The sequence below is a fragment of the Rana temporaria genome, chromosome 1, assembly GCF_905171775.1.
Source record: "Rana temporaria chromosome 1, aRanTem1.1, whole genome shotgun sequence".
In the NCBI taxonomy this organism is placed as follows: domain Eukaryota; kingdom Metazoa; phylum Chordata; class Amphibia; order Anura; family Ranidae; genus Rana; species Rana temporaria.
The window spans coordinates 212,839,132-212,862,954 of record NC_053489.1 but is presented as its reverse complement, the minus strand read 5'-3'; the positions used below and the strand labels follow the sequence as shown (position 1 = coordinate 212,862,954).

Here is a 23,823-nt window from a genome sequence, read left to right as displayed (position 1 = left end):
GTGAATAGTGTATAGATATATGATATGTCACCGGCGCAAAAAGAAATACTATTCTACACTAAAGATCTGCTGCAGTACTGTGCACACCCCAAAAAAGAAGTGTGGAAAATATATAATCAAAATGTGTTACTGCGCCAATCCTGATTTCAAGTGGGTCCAATATTATTATTCCAAAAACAAACAAAGTGCTGTAAACTCAAACCCCAAGTGAGAAGTCTTACTAGAAATGAATAAACCAATATACAATAATAAATAGCTAAATTATAAGATGTCTGAAAAAATCCAAATAAATATATATATGACTATTCCAAAGTGAATCTAAAACTAAAAAAATAACTTTCAATTCAATTGGGTTTAAATGAAAAGTCCAATGCTCAAAGTGCTTCTTATTGGTTCCTGACGACGCAACGTTGATTGTGAAACGCGTAGAGACTTCTGGGTAACACGTTGGGCGGAAACACGTCAAACGTCATCCCCTGCCGCTGAACCGCATGGAAACGGAGGCGTTGGGCGCACGCCGGCCGAGGAAATCGCTACACTGATGAGCATTGGGTGCGCTCGGTACTGCTGGAAGGACTTGGTGCCGGTCTGAAGGCACCATACCTTGTGAGTGAGACCTTGTTTGCATTATTTATTAATAAATCGGTTTGGACATACTCCACTATGATGAGCCCCTTGTCTTAGAATAATTAAGGTACCACCAGATTCCTTCATGAATGCATGGGAGGAGAAGGATAACGTGTTGGCTGTAAGGAGAGGAGAGATCCACCTTATCATTAAAGGCGATTTATATATCTGGGTTTGGTGAGTGTGCATTTCAGAAGTTGGTGGCGGTGGCACGATTTGGTGGAAGAACTACCACATATTGATGTATTCACAATAAGGAGCACTTTGAGCATTGGACGTTTCATTTTAAACCCAATTGAATTGAAAGTTATTTGGTTTCTTTATCTCCACTTTTTTTAGTTTTAGATTCACTTTGGAATAGATAGAGATATATATATATATATCTATTTGGATTTTTTCAGACAATTTATAATTTAGCTATTTATTATTGTATATTGGTTTATCCATTTCTAGTGAGTCTTCTCACTTGGGGTTTGTTTTTTTGGAATAATAATAATGGACCCACTTCAATCAGGATTGGCGTAGTAACGCATTTTGCTTATATAGTGTGAATAGTACCATTACAAAATCATTGCATGCATGCATGCATACATACATACATACATACATACATACATACATGTATATACATTTTAGAAATGTCCTATAAATGCAGGTTTGACTGTGCCAATGTGAATGAGGCCTTAAAGGCCTACTAAACATACTGCACAACTACACTAAAGCCTGGTACACACTAATAGTTTTCTTGGGTTGTATGAAAAAAACTGACAGCTCCAGTCAGAGCCGCTTTATTAACCATCTGACGTTAGTACAGCGATCTCCCCTGCTGAGCTGTTGTGTTCTGACAAGGGGACGCCCCCTGCCCTGATCGGAAGCCGGTGGGCTGCTGGTTTTCCAGCATGCTCGTCTGACAGAAGCGGGTCAAATGGTCGGCTTCCGTTGGACCGACTGACATACACATGGGCCGAATGTCGGACGGTTTTTATTGAACTGGCTGATGTCTCTCAACATTCGTCCCTTGTATACGGGCTTAAAACAAACCGCCAAACCCATTCCCTCACTGTATGTACTCACCGCACCCATCCACTTCTCTGGGAATTACAAGAAACCCGATCAGAACTCCTGGTTTATTGAAAACATGGACATGCTGTCGCACCCTCCGGCATTATGGCCAATAGCTAAGCCTTAGGGCTGTTACATGAGCAGGGAAGATGTGCATAGCAAAGGGCAAAAATAAACTTTCCCTGTACAGATCATTGTGGTGGCAGTTTGACCAGTGGATGGGAGATGGGGAGTATTGGCATGAGAGCAGAGCATATCTACTCCAGGGCTCGACAAACCCCGGGCGCCAGGTCGCAATTGCGACTAGAATTAGCGGCCTGGCGAGTTACAGCGGGGGTACCCTGTCTCCGTGCGCATCCCCCCCCTCGTGATCGCGTCGCGCGCTGGCCGGGAATTGAGGCCGCGGGTTTGTGGCCTTCTGTAGTCCTATGGTTCCTTCTGGAATCTGGCACCATCTTGGGGTGGCCGTTGGTATAACAAGACAACCAGCAATGCTAATGGAGCTTCCCTGCCTGTTTCCATCTCCTTCCCTTTACTTAGAAATTAGATCCCCCAAACATTATAAATATTTTTTATTCCAACACCCTAGAGAATAAAATGTCGGTCGTTGCAATACTTTCTGTCACACCGTATTTGCGCAGCGGTCTTACAAGCGCTCTTTTTTTGGGAAAAATACACTTATACAGTAAAGTTATCCCAATTTATTTTATATTGTGAAAGATAATGTTACACCGAGTAAATTGATACCCAACACGCTCGTGGAATGGCGACAAACTTTTACCCTTTAAAATCTCCATAGGCGACATTTAAAAAAATTCTACAGGTTGCATGTTTTGAGTTAGAGGAGGTCTAGGGCTAGACTCATTGCTCTCGCTCTACCAATCGCAGCGATGCCATATGCGGGCGCTACTCACGTATGCGTTCGCTTCTGCAGGCGAGCTCGGCGGGATGGGGCGCGTTCCTGGCTCCTAACTTTTTTAGCTGGCTCCAAGATTTCAAGCAAATTTGTCAAGCCCTGATCTACTCTACAGCTATGGCGGGTTTGTTTTTGTTTTGTACAGGGAAAGTAGTATAGTATATTTTCAGTAAATCTTATTTTCTCCAAAAATACATTTTTACATGATTTTTAACATATCCCTGCTTTTCTGTGTTTTTTTTTGTTTTTTATATGTATTTCATGCTGAGCTGCCTGCTTGGCACTTTCTGAGAAAATTGAATTACAGTACAAGCTACATTAAATAAATAATTGTGAGTCAAGCTGGCAACACACTGATGTTATTTCATTCAGCCAGTGTTCAAACGAGATGGAGGAATCCCTACTGCTGGGACATTGTATTCTGACAGTGGCACTCTACTTTCAAAACATGTTTCCCTTGTTTGCCTGCAGCCCAACCAGCAGAGTTGATATCTGAAACCCAATTTTAGCACCAGTCAGATTTGCCAGAGACTTCATCCTAGAGGAGAGCAGTCAAGTTACATGAGACCAGGGCCGCTGATAGAAATCATGGGGCCTCCGTACAGCCTACCTGACGGGGCCCCCTTTAGCTCCACCCCTGGCCCCTCCCCAGATGCCATATTGTGCTGCGGACAGTGTCACCCATGTTGCCAATGCCATATTGTGCTACAGACAGTGCCACCCATGCCGCCAATGGCATAATGCGAGCGGACAGACGATGTTCGGTCACGGTGGCTGGAGGATTTATTTTTTACATTAATTAGTTCTCTGTTCAGGTTGCCCGGTACAACAGGGCCAGTTGTACTGGCCTATCAGCGGCCCTGCATGAGTCTACTGTATTACAAGAACTGGGCCAAACAAACTATTATCCAAATCTTAAAAAAAATTCTACTTTTATTTATACTTTAAATATAGTCTGAAGAAGTATGACAAAAACAAAAAAAGTACATTGCGTTTATTATATGTATAGTGTATGTGTGTGTATATATGATAAAATATACTTCATTTTTATTTCAGATCTCTGAAGTTATTGATTATTGCTGTGATTTTCTAATTTCCTGGGTGGATGAAGAAAACGTGGTGGAGGTATACAAACTGGCTGAGCTATTTCACCTGAATCAACTTAGTGAAGAGCTGGATGCATTTGTTTTGAAAAATTTTATTACATTCTCACGCACACAAATATACAGGCAGCTTCCTCTGGAAAAAGTGTACTCTCTACTCAGCAGCAACAGTTTGGAGGTAAGATCACAGGTTGTGTAGTCGGCTTCAGTAATCGCATCTTTCAAGCGAACGCTGTCCAAAATATATGTATTGTATAGTGTTTAATACATGTTTTGGATGTAAAAAGTCAAGCCCTCTGAACTCTAGACAGGTTTAACCGCTTGCCTCCTGGGCCAATTCTGACATTTCTCACAGGTATGTTTAAAATCTTCATTTTGTTGCAAAAAAATTACTTAGAAACCCCAATCATGATATATGTTTTTAAAGCGGACCCTGGAGAAAAAAAATGGCGGTGGTTGCAATTTTTTATGTTGTACGGTATTTGCACAGCCATTATGGAAACACACATTTTCAGATAGTTTTTTAGTGCACATAAACACAATATAATATTTTTTTTGGTTAAAAATAAAAAATTATGTTACGCCCAGTATATAGATGCATGTCGCGCTTTAAAATTGTGCATGCCCTTGAAATGGCGACAAACTGCGGTACATTAAAAGAGAAGTATGGGTTTACATTACATTTATTTTCTAATAATACTTACCTCGGTGGATGGAGCATCAGACTGATGATGCTATTTTAATTGTTTAGGGTCTGTTGGACCCCAGATCTCTCCTCTGCCCTCAAAAGTATCTGATCAAACCGAATCGGCTTTTTTAGATGCTTTACAAGCCGGAAACGACTTGTAAATAACAAGTGGAATCCGGAAGTGACAATCCTAATCACTTCTAGTTTAATTTGTCACAGAGGAGGGGTGGGTACGGATGAGCTCAGGTGGAAAGATAGATCAGTGGAGAGTCCCGGAACAATGGCTAGGCGGGAGGGCACCTTCCACGCTCTGTAGAAGTGATTGGGCGGTTGTAGAGCTCTGCTTGGATCACTTCTACAGGAAAGTCCATCGCCAGTGTTCTTAGACTTTAGGTGTGTCATCCACTTGGCAGTGCTGTTTGAGGGGGTCATTTTGAATCTCAGGACTGAATGGACAGAAATACAATTATTTTGGCATGTAAAACATCTAACATTAATGTCTTTCATATGTGTAGTAAGCTGTTTATTTATCTGTGTATTTAACCTGTTTAACCACTTGCCATCCCGCCACAGTACATTTACTGAGCCGGGGCGGCACGAGCAGGCTCAGTCAGGTGTGTATATATGTTATTGAGACTTTTTTCGGGTTAGACGCATGCAGCTTACTGTTGCGTTCTGTGATTGGCCTGGAGGAGGTCGGGTGTGCGGCCGCGGGCAACCTGACGCCTGTACCCGTGGCCAGAGGCCGATTGGCTAGGAAGACGCCGGGCAGGTTTGCCATGCGTCGGGGCAGCTGGTCTGGCCTCTTAAAGGCACAGGGAGCAGGAATGGTTGGCTGGTGCCATACGCATGGATGCAGCTACAGGGGACAGCGTGGACTCCACAGAGATCTGAGAATGATGATATTCCATCTGCCCAGGCTCCGGGAGATTCAGGGACCAGCGGGATGCATTTAGGCACCTGGGGGTGTCCTTTGTTGGTCACTAGCGAGCTAGGGCACAGCAGGGGGTTTGTGGTACAGGTATCACCGGGTGTGCGCTTTTTTCATGAAGTCCAAGGTATTCCCAATCTGCCAGGTGATGTTCGAGGTGGTGCGGAAGGAAGGGGCAGACCCAGAAAATAAACCCTTTTGACGACGACCCACAGGCAGCGGGGAACAAAAATTCTAACTTGGATGCTCCATTGTCAAAAATTTCCAAAAGTCGCTATTGGCCTTTGAAGACATAGGTCATCTGAAGGACTGCATGGACAAAAAGGGAGCATAGGAAACAAGTGTTACCAGCCTGAAACCTGCGCTCGCCGCAACTTGTTTAGTAGGGAATCTAGACTTCTGGCTATCCCAGCTTCAGGACCACATCAAAAACGGTACTCCCAGGGAAGAAATCCTAAAGTCCTTGCCAGTTCTCTTTTTAAAGCTGTGGGCTATATAGTGGATGCATTTGAACAGACTATTAAGCATTCGGCCATTTGGCTCAAGACATGGTCTGTAGACCCTGCATCCAAGCTAAGATTGTGTAATCTTCAGTTTTCTGTAGTTCTGCTATTTGGAGCAGGGCTGGAGGAAGTCTTGGAAAGGATGACGAACAGGAAGAAGTATTTTCTGACCAAAAAACAGAAGCCCCCCTCAAGAGTTTTTTTTTCAAGGGCAAAGGGAACAGTCCCAAGATGAAAGGAAGGATCACCCCAGGAAACACTTGGCTGGCCATAAGGAGAAGCCAAGAGCAACGTCCTTTTTGGCTCTACTGGCCAAACCCCAAAACAATAATGACTACAGGACCCAGTAGGGGGGAGATTGGCCATGGACCTCAGGGATGCCTACCTCCACATCCCCTTACAGGATGGTTTTTGTTTGCAATCGCTGTGCTAAGATCAGATTGTTGATACAGGATCTCCCCCCGAGCTTCTTTTTCCTTCAGCCCACTAAGTTGAACAAAAAAAAACATAGGGCCAGATCCACAAAGAACTGCCTATCTTTAGGCAGGCGTAGCGTATCTCAGATACACTACGCCGCCATAACTTAGAGGGGAGGTTCCTTATCCAGAAAGAATTTGCGCCGTAAGTTACGGCAGCGTAGTGTAATTGTGTCGGCATAAGGGCGCGAAATTCAAATGACTAAGATGTGGGCGTCTTTTATGTTAATTCATCTTGACCCCACGTAAATTACTTTTTTTGAACGGCGCATGTGCCGTCCGTGGGGGTATCCCAGTGCGCATGCTCGAAATCATGTCGCAAATTGTCAATGCTTTCGACGTGAACAAAATTTATGCAAAGCCCTATTCGCGAACGTTTTACGTAAACGACGGAAGATTTAACGCTGTCCCGACGTCCATACCTAACATTGCGTACACCTCATAGAGGCAGGGGTAACGTTGTGCCGATAAAAGCCTTACGTAAACAATGTAAAAAAATGCGCCGGGCGGACGTACGTTTGAGAATCGGCGTATTTAGCTAATTTGCATAATCTATATGCACCTAAGATCCGACGGCGTACTAAGACGTCAGTCGGATCTAGCCCACATTCGGGCGTATCTTGTTTTGTGGATACAAAACAAAGATACGACGGCGCATCGTAGAACTTGCGCGCCGTAAGTTCTTTGTGGATCTGGCCCATAGTGTGTATTAGGCTTAATGCCGCGTGCACACGACCGTTTTTCGGGTTGTAAAAAATTACGTTTTTAATGGTGTAGAAAAAACTTTTTTTTTCAACCCGATCGTTAAAACGTCATTGCCTACACACGATCGTGGAAAAAAAAGTGCTCTAGCAAAGCGCGGTGACGTACAACGGCACTATAAAGGGAAAGTTCCATTCGGATGGCGTCACCCTTGGGGCTGCTTTTGCTGATTTTGTGTTAGTAAAAGACGATTCGCGCTTTTCAGTCTGTTACAGCGTGATGAATGTGCTTACTCAATTACGAACGCTATTTTTAATAGAACGAGCGCTCCCGTCTCATAACTTGCTTCTGAGCATGCGCGTTTTTTTCACGTCATTAAAGCCCACACATGACCATTTTTTTCGTCGTTAAAAACGACAACGGTGAAAACGACAACGTTAAAAACATAGTGAAAAATTTGAGCATGTTCGAAATTTTTTATGCCCATTTTTGTGAAAAATTGTCTGGAGCCCACACACGATAATTTTAATGACATTAAAAAAAAACGTAATTTTTTTACAACCTGAAAAACGGTTGTGTGTACGGGAGAAAGAAGAGAATATCAGGGAGATAAGATAATACACCATCTTTTGTAAGTTTACCTCTTTTGTGTCTCCCTGGCAGCAATCTTTATCCTGTCACCTCTCTGCTTTTCTTTTCTCCCTTCCTAATGTGTGAGACTGTGTCATTCCTGTTGCTTTCTTCCCCTTTCAGCAACAGTAAATTTTAAAGCATGCTTTACTGCATATACAGACTATTTAAAATGTTACTAAACCCACAACATTAAAATCAAAGTAAACCTGCCACAAACCTGGGCAGGCCAAACTGAAGAGATGTTGAAAACCACATATGTTTGTCCAGCATTTTCATGATGTGAATTTCCTGGGTTTCTTACAGATGTACTTTAAATATAACTCACACAAAACTACTTCTAATTTCTATACAAAAATCTGCATTTCAGGTGGGATCAGAAAATGAAGTTTATGAGGGAGCTTTACTCTACCACTACACCTCAGAGCAGGTGGAAACGGATCAGGTGAGCCTGACGGAGTCTCCAAAGCTACTTGAAACTGTACGCTTCCCTTTGATGGAGCTGCCAGTCCTGCAGAGGCTACATGACAAGCTGGGGCCGTGTCCCCTCAAAGTGACAGTGTCTGGTGCTCTGGAATATCACAAGAATGAAATCATGCAGCCGGTGCTACAAGGGCCCCACACACATCTGCGCTCCGAGTTCAACTGCATAGTGGGATTTGGAGGAATGTTCTCCACCCCTTATACTGTACTGAGTGATCAGGCCAAATATTTGAACCCTCTGATTGGGGAATGGAGGCCACTAACAGCCCCTCAAGCCCCACGCATGTCAAATCAAGGCATTGCAGTGCTCAATAACTTTGTCTATTTGATTGGGGGAGACAACAACGTGAGGGGTTACCGTGCTGAAGCACGATGTTGGAGGTGAGGTTTTTTTTTCCCTTTTTCTTTGGCTTTGCCCCTGTAATTGTAATGTCATAGCTGTGTTTAAAATGATGCAATTATTTTAAAATAATTTACACATAACCTTTAAACGGTTAGCCATTAAATGGCAGTATTTACATACAGTCTGTATTTATTTATTTTGATGATATAGATATTTGGCTAACAATGTATATCTCACATTCTTTGTAAGTCCTTTATGCAAGAGCACAGCTGTGCAAATTTAATGTCTAGATTGCCTTTGCCAGTAGACGCGAGTTCAGTAAAAAAAAAAAGTGCTGACCATAAAATAAAGTGGTAGTAAACCCTGTTACACCACTTATACCTACAGGTAAGCCTATAATAAGGCTTACCAGTAGGTACTGTGAATATTTCCTGAACTTGCACTGTGACCTCACCGTCGCATGCGCTCTGAAGGTCTGGCAAAAAGTGCCGGACCTTCAGAGCCCATGGCGCAAACGGCAGCTCCCACAATCGTGCGTGGGAGTAAAGTCATCGCAACCTCTGGCCACTCATGTAGCCTGAGGCCGAAACCCAGGGGGAAGCCCGGGGGAAGATGGAAGCCCTCTCAGAGGTGACGGTGTGGTGCTGGAGGGCTTTGTTTTAAGGTAGGTTTCTCATAATGTGCTAGTATGCAATGCATACTAGCACATTATGACATTGCCTTGCAGCAATTTATTTATTTTCACCAACTGCAGTTTACTACTGCTTTTAAGGGTCCATTTACACCTACTGTATGTGTTTGTATGTGCATTATAGCATGTTGTGATGCGCCATAATGCATCTTTTTTACGTAAGTTTTTAAAGTTAATTTTTATACTAGCAATCAGTAGTCCGATTTCTAAAGGTCCATTCATACCAGACAGTTGTGTAGCTCACAGTTCCATACCGCTCAACATCCAAAATCCCATGGTTTTCAGTTGTGCCTGTTTAAACTGTGCATAGGGGTTTATTTACTAAAACTGAAGAGTGCAAAATCTGGTGCAGCTGTGAATGGTAGCCAATCGGCTTCTGAATTCAGCTTGTTTAATTAAGCTTTGACCAAAAAAAGCTGATTTTGCACAGTTAAATCAACCCCATAGTGTTGTTTGAAGCTCAAAGCTAAAAGTTTGATGACCAGACCATTTTATTTCTATACCACACTGCACTACTTAAACTGCAGATTGCATGGTCCTACAACACTGTACTCAAAAAAAAAAAAAAACACACAAATAGAGCTTCCTTTTAGTGGTATTTGATCACCACTGGGATTTTTTATTTTTTTTGCAATAGAAAACAAAAATAGACCAAACATTTTGAAAAACATTTTGAAAAAATAAATGAAAATAATATTTTTTTACTTTCTGATATATAACATATGCCATAAAAAAGTTATTTAGTAAAAAAAATATTCCAAATAAGTGTATATTGATTGTTTTGCGTGACAGTTATAGCGCCTACAAACTATAGTGTGTGTGTGTGTGTGTGTATTTATTTTTTTTTTTTAACTACTAATGGCGGCGATCTTTGATGTATAATGGGACTGCGATAGTGTGGCAATCAATCTGAAACTAACTGACGCTGGGGAGAACTGACTAATTGCCACTGACATTAAAGCGGAGCTCCACCCAAAAGAGGAAGCTCCGCTTGTCTGCCTCCCCCCCCCCCCTCCACTACCACATTTGAAACCTTTTGGAGGGGAGCGGGTACCTGGTTTTGACAGTTACCCGCTCCCACTTTTGCTTAATTTTGTCCCCTCTTTCCCCTGCAGCCTTCTGGGATACTTCACAGGTCACAGAAGACTGCGGCCTCTTCACAAAGTGGTAGGAAACCAGCTGTAAAGTCCCATACACACTATCGGTTTTCCTGCAGGTTTTTCTCTTCAGATTTACCAAAACCATCTAATATGAGGTCAAACCTTAAGAGTTTCAATTTTATGGTTTTGTTTAACCTGAAGAGAAAAACCTGCAGGAAAACTAATAGTGTTTTACTGACGGTTTCCCTTGGTCAGGATGGCGGCACCAGCACCTAAATAGCCGATTGAAGAATTGGCTCAGATGAGGACATCGCTGAATGCATGGGCGCTGGATGCAAGTGCCCTGATATTAAAAGCCAGCAGCCACAGTATTTGAAGATGCTGACTTTAAAAATCAGGCAGGGAGCCTGGCACTTCTCTTTAATACAGTGATAAGTGTTAATACAGTACTATACACTGTCACTGTACTAATAACACTGGCTGTGAAGGGGTAAACATCTAGGGCGATCAAGGGGTTAATAGTGTGCCTAACGATGTGTAATGTGTACACCGTGTGCTGCTTTTTACTAAAGATTGCTCCCTCTGCACAGAGCTCTGTGTTGTTTACCAACACAAGAGCTCTGAGTTGTAATTGCACACAGCCGATCGGCGGGTCTCGGTCATAAATAATTGGCTGGGACTTGTTGACAGGCTTTCGTTGTGTACAATCACCATAAACCCGGAAGTAGGCAGCAACGTACCAGTACTGCAGTCATTGTGGAAGAGGAGCAAAAACAGAGACAAAAGAAGATACTAGGTGCACCCTGTTATTTCCAGCAGGGAGATGCACATTCAGTGTTGGGGACGCTGTATTGAGAGCTGCGATGGCGTGAAGACAATTTTTTTTTCATTATGCCTACATGTCTATTCAAAGGTAAGAATATAACCTCTCTCTTTCCCCTCCTCTCTCTCCCCTTTACATCTCAACCCCCAGCATCTCTTTTTTCCTCTTTTGCTATCTATTTCTTGAGATCTCATGTAAAAAAATTTTTTCTTTACTATAGGCTTTATGAGCTGTTAAATTTGATGATTCCACATTTTGAATGTCGTACCTCTTTTGGAATCGATCCCTTATGATTACTGTAAGGCAAGTACTCTTCTTTGAAGCAGTTTTTGTGTTTAATAAGTATGTGTCAGTTGCATGATTTGCTTTCATGAAGTTAGAGAAGCACAGTGGCTGTCAATAATGAATTCAATAATGAATTCCAAACGCTATTGGGTTGGATGTCACTGGCATAAATGCCACACTAATACAAACATGCTGCATAAAATTTTAATAAATCTCTATTTCCAGTACTGAAGCCTTCATATCGTATCGGGCACGCAACAAGAATTCTTTAAAGTATGAGCTTTGAGTTTTGGAAAGTGATGGTAATAGCCCGAAAAGCAGCAGATTCCAATAAAAGAGCTGTTTCACAGACCTGTGTTTTTAGATTACTTTTTTCTTGCATGAACTCGCTATCACTATATTACTAGGTCTTGTTATATAGGAATTGTGCTTAGTCACACTTGATAACTGTTGTTTATTATTGGACAGGATTTATATAGTGCCAACAGTTTGACAATTGTTAGGTGGAGGCAGGATAGGCTTCTCTAAAGAAATTTTTTAGGGATTGCCTAAAAGTGGATAGAGTTGGAGATAGTCAGACGGATTGGGGTAGGGAATTACGTAGGATGAGAGAGTCTCAGGAAAAGTCCTGGAGGCGAGCATGGGAGGAGGTGGCAAGGGAACTAGAGAGAGCAGAAGGTTGTGGGAAGAATGAAGAGAATGATTTGGTTGGTATTCTGAGACTAGGTTAGTGTTGTAGCTAGTGGCAGAGTTGTGGATGACTTTGTAAGTTGTTAGTATTTTGAATTTAATTCATTGGGAGAGTGGCAGCCAAAAATTAACACTGAAAGCATCTGCAATTTTACTTTTCTTTTTTTTTTTTTAACAAATTAATGACTCTTTAGGTTCAATTCAAAACAAGTTGCAAAAATTAACTGATTGAATTGCAAAATGTGCAAAGAATACAATAAAATCATCCAACATGGGTAATCGAACAGGAAATAAAATATTGGCCTTAACAAAACCAAATCATGGCATTTAATAGGTTATAAATCCTAAATGGAATTTGGTGCAGCCTGCAATCCTGAAGTTGCTGAAAGGGAGCAGTGGGGCATGAGGTAGGTAATTTGGGTGTTGGTAAGGGTAGTTATGAACAAAGGATTGTGATGCGTAATGTGAAGATTGTCGGTAAAAGGTACCAACAGTTCCACCAGAATTACCTTGATCCACCAGACAGGAGAGGAGTGAGGCTGGACTGGTGAAGCTTGGCCCAACAGGTACTGGTATATTGTGTTCTAGTGCTAGATAGTTACTGTTTACAGCTAATAGTCTTACTCATACAGGCATGGCCAAACATTTAAAAAAAGACACAAATCTTAATTTTCACAAAGTCTGCTGCCTCAGTTTTTATGATGGCAATTTGCATATACTCGAATGTCATGAAGAGTGATCAGATGAATTGCAATTAATTGCAAAGTCCCTCTTTGTCATGAAAATTAACTTGATTCCATATAAATAATTTCATTGCATTTGTAAAGAAGGCTTTGAGGCGCCCAAGAAAGTCCAGTAAGTGCCAGGAACGTCTTCTACAATTGATTCAGCTGCGGGATTGGGGCACCACCAGTGCAGAGCTTGCTCAGAAATGGAAGCAGGCAGGTCTGTGAGTGCATCTGCACGCACAGTGAGGCAAAGACTTTTGGAGGGTGGCCTGTTGTCAAGAAGGGCAGTAAAGAAGCCACTTTTATCCAGGAAAATCACCAGGGACAGACTGATATTCTGTGAAAGGTGCATGGATTGGACTGCTGACAACTGGGGTAAAGTAATTTTCTCTGATGAATTCCCTTTCCCATTATTTGGGGCATCCAGAAAAAACCTTGTCCAGAGAAGAAAACGTGAGCGCTATCATTAGTCCTTCATCATGCCAACAGTAAATGCCAACATCCTGAGACAATTCATGTGCAGGGTTGCTTCTCAGCCAAGGAAGTGGGCTCAATTTTGCCTAAGAACACAGCCATGAATAAACAATAGTACAATAACATCCTCTGAGAACAACGCCCCCCAAACAAGCACAGTTTGGTGACTAACAATACCTTTTCCAGCATGATGAAGCACCTTGCCATAAGACAAAAGTGATAACTAAGTGGCTTGGTAAACAGAACGTCAAAATTGTGGGTCCATGGCCAGGAAACTCCCCAGACCTTAAAGGGGTTGTAATGGTAAAAAGTGTTTCCCTAAATAGCTTCCTTTACCTTTAGTGCAGTCCTCCTTCACTTACCTCATCCTTCCATTTTGCTTTTAAATGTCCTTATTTCTTCTGACAAATCCCCAATTCCTGTTCTTCTGTCTGTAACTCCACACAGTAATGCAAGGCTTTCTCCCTGGTGTGGAGAAAGCCTCTTAAGGGGGCGAGCAGGAGGGTCAGGACTCCCGCAAACACACAGCTCCTTTCTTTATCTGCAAAGTAGATGGCGTCCTGATCCTCCTGCTCGCCCCCTCAAGAGGCTTTCTCCACACCAGGGAGAAAGCCTTGCATTACTGTGTGGAGTTACAGACAGAAGAACAGGAAGTGAGGATTCCTCAGAAGAAATAAGGACATTTAAAAGCAAAATCAAAGGATGAGGTAAGTGAAGGGGGACTGCATGAAGGTAAAGGAAGCTATTTAGGGGGAGGGGGAATTTAATTTACAACCCCTTTAATCCTATTGAGAACTTGTGGTCAATCCTCAAGAGGCAGGTGAACACACACACACACACACTCTGACAAACTCCAAGTATTGACTATGCAAGAATGGGCTGCCAGCAGTCAGGATGTGGCCCAGAAGTTAATTGACAGCATGCCAGGGCAAATTTCAGAGGTCTTGGGAATGGAGGATCAACACTGCAAATATTGACTCTGCAAAAACTTGATGTCAATAAAAGCCTTTGACACTTATAAAAAGCTTGTAATTATACTTCAGTATACCATAGTAACATCTGACAAAAATATCTAAAAATACTGAAGCAGTAGACTTTGTGATAATGAATATTTGTGTAATTCTCAGAACTTTTGGCCATGTACAGTACATAGTTGGAAATTCTGAGTCACCTTATTGAAAAATCTCACTATACTAACTGCATAATGCATTGCCTCATTTACACTATTGTCACATCTGGGCAATTTTTGTAATATGGAAACAACGTTCTCAATTACTTTGGAGTTATCTGACTTTGTTCGACCACTTTTTGCCTTGGAAGCTGAGGATGTGATATTGTGCTTGGCAGCCTGGTCTACATCATAATCTCTATAGTTTAGGTCTCCTCTTCTTTCTTGGGTCCTTCCCAACTGTATTCAGTGTTATTAAGAAAAATAATTGTTTACAATCTACTAGTCAGTGGTTAGCTGTTGGTTAAATTGTTCTGCAACCTTTATGTGAAATACCACTTTGACAAAAGCTAAAGCAGCAGAAAAACTCACCATTACAAATAAAAAACAATATTTTTTTTAGTAACTTACCTCCTTATTTTTATGACCAGATTAAACATTTCCCAAGCATGTAAATATTCACCCACTGAGCCTCCAGCAGATCCACTTCTTGACTCTTGCTGACCTTTATTATTGTCCTTAATACTCCTCCAATGTGTCTAAGGAATTCAACTGTAAAATATAATAAATTGCTGTTCTTTTATTTGAATTTTTTTAGGAATCTGGCAACAGGATATTCGCTTGGCAGTTTACACTACCAATTTCTGAATGGAAAATCTACAGCCTTCTCAATTGTGTGAAACGCATGTGCTACGCTACGGGATGTGCTGTCTGACATGGTGATGAAGAAACAAACCATCCAGGATTGGGCAAACAAAGCTAAATTTCTTTGGGGCAATGCCATGTTCCAAAATGTGTTGGAGCAATTGATGGAACTTCCGGGAATCACAGAACCTTAAATGTCCATTGTGTTTGTGGGCGATGAAGCTTTCAATTAGATTGAATTTCTTCTGCATCCCCATGCTAAACATGGCTTGGGCACAGAAAGAAGTGTTTTTTAATTACATGATGCTTGGTGGAGTGTAGCTTTGGAGTTTTAACAAATAAAAGGCTCCTTTTGCAATTGACCATCTATCCATGCCTAAGAAGTATGTGGTGTTGAGGCTGCGTACCAGCTACATAACTTTGTTAGGCAGCGAGGCAGATTCTGCTTCGAAGATTATCCTCCATAGTACATTGCAAGCTCAATGGAAAGCTCAAAGAGGGAGCAGAAGTGTGGCCAGTAATTGGGACAAACCTGCTCAATACTTAATTTCTGGCTCATCCTCTACTTTTTTGAAACGCACAATTACTATTTTTTAAAGTATATTGCACTATTCTGTAAAATAAAAGAATTTGAGTATCTGATCTTTTTGTTTTTGTTTTCTTATATGCCAATTGTGTGCACTACAGGAATTAAAAACGAAACCCCAGAGCAGCGAAGGGTACACAGGCGATAAATAGGCACTATGTACTACTAAGTTATTTCCATGGCTTGACTGCCTGACAAAGTACACCCCACTGAAGCACAAACTGGACATTTGTTGATAAATGCACAACTTGGGCTTGCAAACCATGGGGTTGATTTACTATAACTGGGGAGTGCAAAATCTGGTGTAGCTCTGCACATATACCAATCGGCTTCCATTTTCTTTTTAGCAAAGCTTAAGTGAACAAGCTGAAGTTAAAAGCTGATTGCCTACCAATGCATAGCTGCACCAGATTTTGCACTCTCCAGCTTTAGTAAATCAGCCCTCAGGCCTTTCAGAAATAAAAACAACACCTTAGCAGCAAAGTGTATATAGGTAATAAACACATAACTTGTGCTAGAATTTATTTGCATTGTCTAAACTTTCCCCCAAATTCAAATTTGTGCATGGCCCATCTGCTAAGCTGCAAACTTTAGCTGTGTGCAACATTATATGACTTTTACAAATTTTTTTGCAAGATTTTAACATGTAAAATCAAAAGAAAATAAATAAAATATATTACATTTGTGTTTGTAATGGAGGTTGTATAAGCAGCTCATTCTGGGGGAAAAGCTTTAATCCATATTCTCCAATGCACTGCTCCTCCTCTTCACTGTTCTTATATTGCCTATGGGAGGATCATGATTAAAAAAAAAATAGGATTAGGAGTACACTGCTCACCTCCCTAATGAGCATTTGGCAGGTATCCAGGGATTGTGCTCGTAGAACATGAAACTATATCGAAATGCATCACTGATGCATTTTTCATGCATTGCCATAGACTTTTGTTGGTTTCTCAACACATAGGGGGTTATTTACGAAAGGTAAATCCACTTTGCACTACAAGTGCAAAGTGCACTTGAAATTGCACTGAAAGTGCACTTGGAAGTGCAATCGCTGTAAATCTGAGGGGAAGCTCTGCGGATTTTATCATCCAATCATGTGCAGGCTAAAACGCTGTTTATTTTCCTTGCATGTCCCCCTCAGATCTACAGCGACTGCACTTTCAGTGCAATTTAAGTCCACTTTGCACTTGTAGTTTGCACTTGTAGTGCAAAGTGGATTTGCCTTTAATAAAGAACCCCCATAGTGTCGTTGTGGTCTTTCTTATAATGCACAGCAACACGGCAGGAGCTGTAAACTGTACCGATTAGTAAAATCTATACATATGTTGAAACATCACATTGTGAATGGGCCTTAAGAATAAGCTGACACCAGTGCAATTTTGAAAAAATATGCTCCTATGGTATAAAGCGGCAAAAATAACCTTTTATCTTTTCTGGTCCTTGTTTTCACCAAAAGACCTAGCAGGACGAATTCCCTGTTTATCTACTGTTAAAGTGATTTGTAAAAGTTGATTTTTTTTTTTTAAAGAACATATTATATTTACCTGCTGTGTATAATGGTTTTGCATAGAGCAGCCCCAATCCTCCCCTTCTCAGGTCCCCCATCTGTTTTCCTGGCTCCTCCACCCTGCCAAATTCCACCATAACAAGCTGCATCAAATCACAAAAATGCACCTTTAGCTTCCATCTGTTCTGTAGGACGCTCTGTTCCTAACATTTTAAGCAACCCTTAAGTTAGAAATGGAAAAGACACTACTTTGCAGATATTTTCTTCAGTAAAATAACCAAAAGTTTGTGATAAACTTGTCTGTTTCTGTTGCTCTCTTTTAGAAAGGACATTATGCTGAAAAGTTGTGTGTAAGGCCTCGTACACACAGTTTGATTGTTGGACGACCGAGCGTCTGATTTTTGACAAAGGGGCGTGTGCAGGATTTTGTCTAGCATACCAACTATCCGCAAATTGTCGTTTGACAAACACGAATGTAGTGACGTACTATAAGAGTATAAAGAGTTCAAGCGCCACACTTTGGGCCTCTTCTGCTAATTTTGTGTTGGTAGGCGTTTGGTGACCGTTGATTCGGGATTTTCAAATTGTACAAAACAAATGCCTTTTATAATACAATTGGCATAACTTCATCAGTATCACCAGCAAAGCAGCTTCATTATTATCCCATTGAAGAAGATGAGAATTTTGACATTTCATCAATGGCCACGTCACGAATGTTAATTCTAGACCTACAAACAGTAGTTTACCAAACCAAACTCTTCCCAGTCGTTCCTTGATTCCGATCATGCGAGTTTGTACTTTTGACTTTTGTGTAACGATTTCTGTACTGACCATCCGAAAATCAGATGTTGCGTTCACGTCAGACAAAAATCTTATAGCCTGCACATGCAGCTTTTGTCTAATGTAAAAGTGAAATCTGCTGTTGAATGCACCGTACTAACGATCCAAAATCCGCAGACAGCTCGTCTTGCGACTTTTGTTGGTGGTTATGACTAAGGCCTTATAAGCTAAAACGCATCAACCTTTCCTATTTGCGTTTTTCTACTGTGGCTTGTCAATAAATACATCAATTGTTTAAGAGCAATGACCGGAGTGCGGATCATCTGTTCCTCATTATTCTACGCAGCCAGCGACTGTAGATCGAGCACCCGGGAGCTCTGCTTTCCATGTGATGTATGGGTAGTAGCACTGACTTTTTTGTTTATAATCTTGCGACTTTTCCTTTCTGAATTTCGTACCGTGTGTACGAGGCCTTACTCTACATATTGTTTAAAAATATGATTTGTATTTGGCTTATTACTATCCAGAGCCAGTTTTGCTTTTGTGCTCTGAGAAGCTGAGAATGTTGTTTGTTTATAGTAGTGCAGTATTTTCATGTCCTCAGTTTGTCTCTGATATCTGGGTTTCAAGGGAGATCATAGAAGTCTGTATATGATATTCTATTTTTTGTTGAACATGAGGTCCCTTGCACACACGATCTAGCTGCAGTGGGTCAATCGGTCCAGGCATTTTAGTGCATCAGTGCGCCTGTTAAAGTCTATGGAACCTAAACGTGGGTATCACTCGGTACTGCATTCATCCGTAGCCTGCTATAGACTTTGACAGGCTGCAGGCAGTGGGGCTGGATGTTAAACCTGTCCCTCCCTAACACTAAAATGCCAGAAGGAGCGCACAGCAGCTAGGCAACCCCTGTGTGCAAGAGGCCTAAGTTATCAAGCTTGTATTACCATTTTAATGGTGGAAATATGGCTTGTCTGCCAAATGCCTTAGAATAGAGCTGTAATCAAAAAGAAAAACTGAATGTTCTGTATTTCCTAGATATTTTGAACTATTTCTCATTATAAAGTGAAAAAAGGTAATATGCAGCCCAGTATCTAACACTCTGAAAAATGTATTCCTGGTCACCTTATCCACTAAATTGTACTAATTAACAGCACAGCTTACCTAGAAAATAACAGGAGCTCTTAGAGCAGTGGTTCTCAACCTCCGAGCGCCGTGACCCCTTGATAAAATTTCCCAAGTTGTGGGGACCCCTAACAGCAAAATTATTTGTGTGGCAAGAGAAGTGCCCCTAACCCACAGACATTTAGCGCTCCCTGAGTCCCTTCCACTCGTATAGTGTTAAAACTCCTTATGGTACATTTTAGGATGTACCACTCTTTCTCTTTGTTCTCCTTTCTTTCCCTTGTATCTCTCTCTATCCTAATGTCTTCTTCTTTTTTTTTTTTCCATCCCTCTCTCTAGCCGTCTTTCTTGTCATTTCTCTTATTCTTTTCTCCCTTTTTCTTGGTTCCTCCCCCTTTTCCTCTATTTTTATTCTTTCGCTTACTCCCTGGTGGGGGGCCACAGAAACAGCCCAGCTGGGCGGCCACAGGCTCGAAGGACAGCCCTGCTGGGGGGCGCAAAAAACTGGGAGAGCGGTGTGGGCTTTAGGAACAGACCAGGATTTGGTGACCCCTGGCAAATCATCATTTGACCCCCAGGTTGAGAACCACTGTCTTGGAGCATTGTGGCAGTAGAGTTTGTTTTGCCAGTTCAGAGCACCTCTGTGGTAACCTTCTGATGATGGACCACACATGGTTGTAAATCTTCCACATGTGTTTGACTGCAGTGTAGGAATTCCATAGACTTTTTTTTTTTCCTATAATTGCACCATCATCAATAACCATACTCCCATGCAGGGCAAATAATGCATTGTTCTGTTCTTTTAGAACTTCTGAACATTTTGTTTCAATATGTGATTATTTTTTGTTCACCTGCAAAAGAGAATCTGTTTCTGCCAGCTTAACGCCTTCTGTCTATTTTTATGTGTATTTTCATGGAAATTAACTATATCTTTATTTTTTAAGATATGACCCTCGGCACAATCGTTGGTTTCAGATCCAGTCCATGCAGCAGGCCCGTGCTGACTTGTCTGTGTGTATTATGGGAAAGTATATCTATGCAATAGCAGGCAGGGATTACCATGATGAGCTGAAGGAGGTGGAGAGATATGATCCATACACCAACTCATGGGAATATGTGGCACCACTTCAGAAACAGGCAAGAAAACTAATATGAACAAAAAAGCCTAGAAACTGCTACATACCATATATTTGTAGTCTTAGTACTTTAAAGGCCTGGTGTCCCCATTTACGATCAATATAGAACCAATGAATACATTTTGCCAGAAGTAGATGCCATGACCCATAATCTATTTCTTTGAAACCTCTGTTTCAACCTAAGTCCAGCCATAGCTCCAAAGCCTTTTTTTTTTTTTAATGGCATGGGGTAGAATTGGAGCACCCGCTGTTGTGTGTGTTTGTTTTTTTTTTTTTTTGTTTTTTTTTTACTATGTGGGTTAGAAAGATTTCCCCTCACTTCCTGTTACAGTATGGTTTTGGCAACTGAAGAGATCTGCAACAGGGACACAACTGGAAGTAAAATAGCTGACAGGAGTTCTAGCCTTTCCCTACTTCCCCTATACTGGTAAGAAATCAACATGCAGAAAATGCTCCGTGGGACACTGCAGGCTCAACATTGCAACCTCCATGTTATAAATGCCAAAAAATGTGGAGTAAACACTAGCATGGGAAAGCAGTATCTACTATCCTTTTATAAGTGAGAGCCGTATGAAAAATTGCACCCACTACCTGTTAAAAAGAAAAAAAAACACATAATGGGAACTAAATCACAACTGGCTCTTTTACTAATAATTTGTGTATATTACTGCTTTTCCACTAAGCTCTTGTATAATTTAAGTGTCTGTAAAGGATATACAGTAATTAAGTACAATTTTGAAAGCTGATGATGGAGTCTATACACTTTTAGATCTTTAATGATCTAATACAACCTTTCTTAACCGGGTTGCCATAGCACCCTGGGGTTCTGTGGGATCATGGTAAAGAGAGGCTGTTAGATGAGCCCAAGCTCCCGATCCCCAGACGAACTGTACATGGGCAATGGAAGCTTAGTCAGACTTGTCAAAGTGAAAGTAAAGGTAGGGAAGTATGCTGTGCTCTCCGCCCCCCCCCCCCCCCCCCCTACAGTGCAGTACCCAGCTGTGTAAGGGAAGGTATTGTACTGTAACGTTTTAAAGGGCTGTGTTTGTGTATGCATGCACATGTGTTTGTATGTGTACCTACCACGTGGTCTTACCGCTCCTCCAACCTCACATGTAAACAAGCCCTTGGTTCACAACTGTGCAGCTGCGTGTAGTGCAGCCAATGCATTTAGATGGAGAAATGCAGGGAAGGCCACCTCTGACCCCCTTTTTTTTTTTTTTTTTTTTTATTTTGCCATACCAAAAAACAGCCCATGTTTGCCAATGTGTGGGGTACCATTAAGAATTCATGGCACCCCTAAAGAGCAGAGCATTTGTCTGTGTGTTAGGAAGGAGTGCGATTTTGCGCACGTTTTGCGTCACACAGTGACGTGAACCAAGCCTTGGACAGGGGTGCCTCAAGACTGAAAATACTTTTCAAGGGCTTTCAACTGGAAAAAGGTTGAGAAACACTGATCTAATTTGTGTACTGTGTGGTTGCTTTTTTTTTTTTTTTTTTTTAAGAGGCAGTCGAGCTGAAAGTTGACTGTTTAAAAAAAATAAAAAAATGCTGATTGCTAGCTCGTCATGTTGAGCCTATTGCTTTTACGCCTTGCGTTCCTAATCTATTCCAAGAAGAGGACCTCGACCCAGAAAGTATTCAAGCCAGAGAGTAAATAAAATAACAGCCAGGCAATTGGTATTTACAAAATAAGTCAATAACAGCAGCTTTCATATTTCTCATCTGACAAACATATTTGAATGCAAACAACAAGTCTACTGATTTTTCTCTGCAGGTGCATGCACATGCTGGGTCAGCACTTGGTGGTAAGATGTACATAGCTTGTGGAAGGCGAGGAAATACATACCTGAAGGAAACTTGCTGTTATGACCCAGAAAAAAATCAATGGACATATGTAGCCTCTGGGCCAGTAAGAAGGGCATGGCATGGCATGGTGTCTCTTCTGGAAAAAACATATGTGATTGGAGGAAGCAACGATGATGAGGGCTTTCGACAAGATGTCCTGGAGGTAAATGCAAGATAGCTTGTCATTCTAGTTAATTATGATTAACCCAAGCTTTAGCAATTGCTTACAATGGGTATTGTATACCTTTTGAACCTTGCTTTGAATCAACCTCTACATTTACCTTTTTTCAGCGTACACTTCATTTTCCCCTTCAAAATGCCATCTGCTGTTGTGTGTGTTTTTTTTTTTTTTTTTATTCTTGCTTTTGTAAATTAAATTAGAATTATAGGCAAAACCCCTTTTTTCATTTTTGGATAGCGCAAGGGAGGGTAATTTGGGATTTTATTCTACTTTTACTTTCAAATATAATAGGAGAATTTTAGATTACCTGTCAACTGTAAATCATAGGCACCACATCCCTTAATTGAAGAATATACATAAAGAAATTGGATGGGATTTTTAAGGTGCATAAAAAACACAATGTTTTATATAAAAAATAAATTGTATTTATACAAAATTGGATGAATAAATAGAATATAAAAAAATCCATAAAATAATGAAATAGAGTTTCAAATATGCATACAGACAAACCTCTCTACATGTTTCGCCATTCGATTTGGCTTCCTCCGGAGTTTTTTGTCAAGCACTACTGAAACACAAAAAACAAAATCACACAAAATAGACAAAAAGTATATATAAATGAGAAACACAATTTTAACACAAAATATATATAGATGACTAGACAGCAGTCCATATCGTATTCAAGAGGCCTAGGGTATACTGTTATAGTGATTAACTAAAGTGTAAAAATTGTACCTGTAAATATTGATGGAAAGGCCTAAAAAACGATTTAAAGGCTGCATCAGGAGGAGAACCTTCTAAGATAGTAAAGGGGAAACAATACCTAAGGTGGATATTGATGGTCAGACTTTCAGGCCAAGGAAGTATAATTAAAAAAATAAAGTTTAATATCATATTATACCTAAGATAGTCACATGGTGTACCATAGAGGAGGGAAAATACTTTTTACCAAGCGCAGATATACAGATGCACATTCATGAGATGCTGGAAATAGGCAGAGGACCGTCTGGAGAGGCAAACAATCCAAATTATATGTACCGTATTTATCGCGGTATAACGCGCTCTGGCGTATACCGCGCACCCCCAAAGTGGCCCCCAATCCTGTGGGAAAAAAAGATTTTTTGTTGTTTTGTACTTACAGTTTTGATGTCTTGCGCGGCGTCCATCTGCGGCCTCGTCGGGTCCGGCGTCCTTCTGCGGCCTCGTCTGGTGTCCTCTTCGGCTGGTCTGGCGTCCATCTTCGGCGGGTCGGGCGTCCATCTTCGGCGGGTCGGGCGTCCATCTTCGGCGGGTCGGGCGTCCATCTTCGGCAGGTCCGGTGTCCATCTTCGGCGGGTCCGGTGTCCATCTTCGGCGGGTCCGGTGTCCATCTTCGGCGGGTCCGGCGTCCTTCGGCGGCGTCCTCCCGCTCGTTTCCCGCCACTACTTTGAATACTGCGCCCGCATATAGCGAGCGCAGTACACTCGTGAATCTTCGGGCAGGCTCGGGCGCCTCTCGCACTGACGTCCTGTACGCTCAGGACGTCAGGACGTCAGTACGAGAGGCGCCGAGACTGGCCGAAGATTCACGAGTGTACTGCGCTCGCTAT

The 23,823-nt window shown here is 41.5% G+C and overlaps 1 protein-coding gene and 1 long non-coding RNA gene across 2 annotated transcripts in view; both read left to right on the top strand.

Moving 5' to 3' along the window:
- KLHL22 (kelch like family member 22) overlaps nt 1–23,823 on the top strand; it is a 53,271-nt gene that overhangs the window by 26,733 nt on the left and 2,715 nt on the right. The window contains exons 4-7 of the mRNA XM_040349313.1: nt 3,662–3,886; nt 8,009–8,502; nt 20,014–20,206; nt 21,983–22,216. Coding sequence (XP_040205247.1) covers nt 3,662–3,886; nt 8,009–8,502; nt 20,014–20,206; nt 21,983–22,216 — 1,146 coding nt within the window. The remainder of the gene's footprint in view (nt 1–3,661; nt 3,887–8,008; nt 8,503–20,013; nt 20,207–21,982; nt 22,217–23,823) is intronic.
- LOC120936736 lies at nt 11,887–15,710 on the top strand. The gene is made up of 2 exons (XR_005748631.1): nt 11,887–12,619; nt 15,022–15,710. It is a non-coding gene; the product is annotated as an uncharacterized LOC120936736 (long non-coding RNA).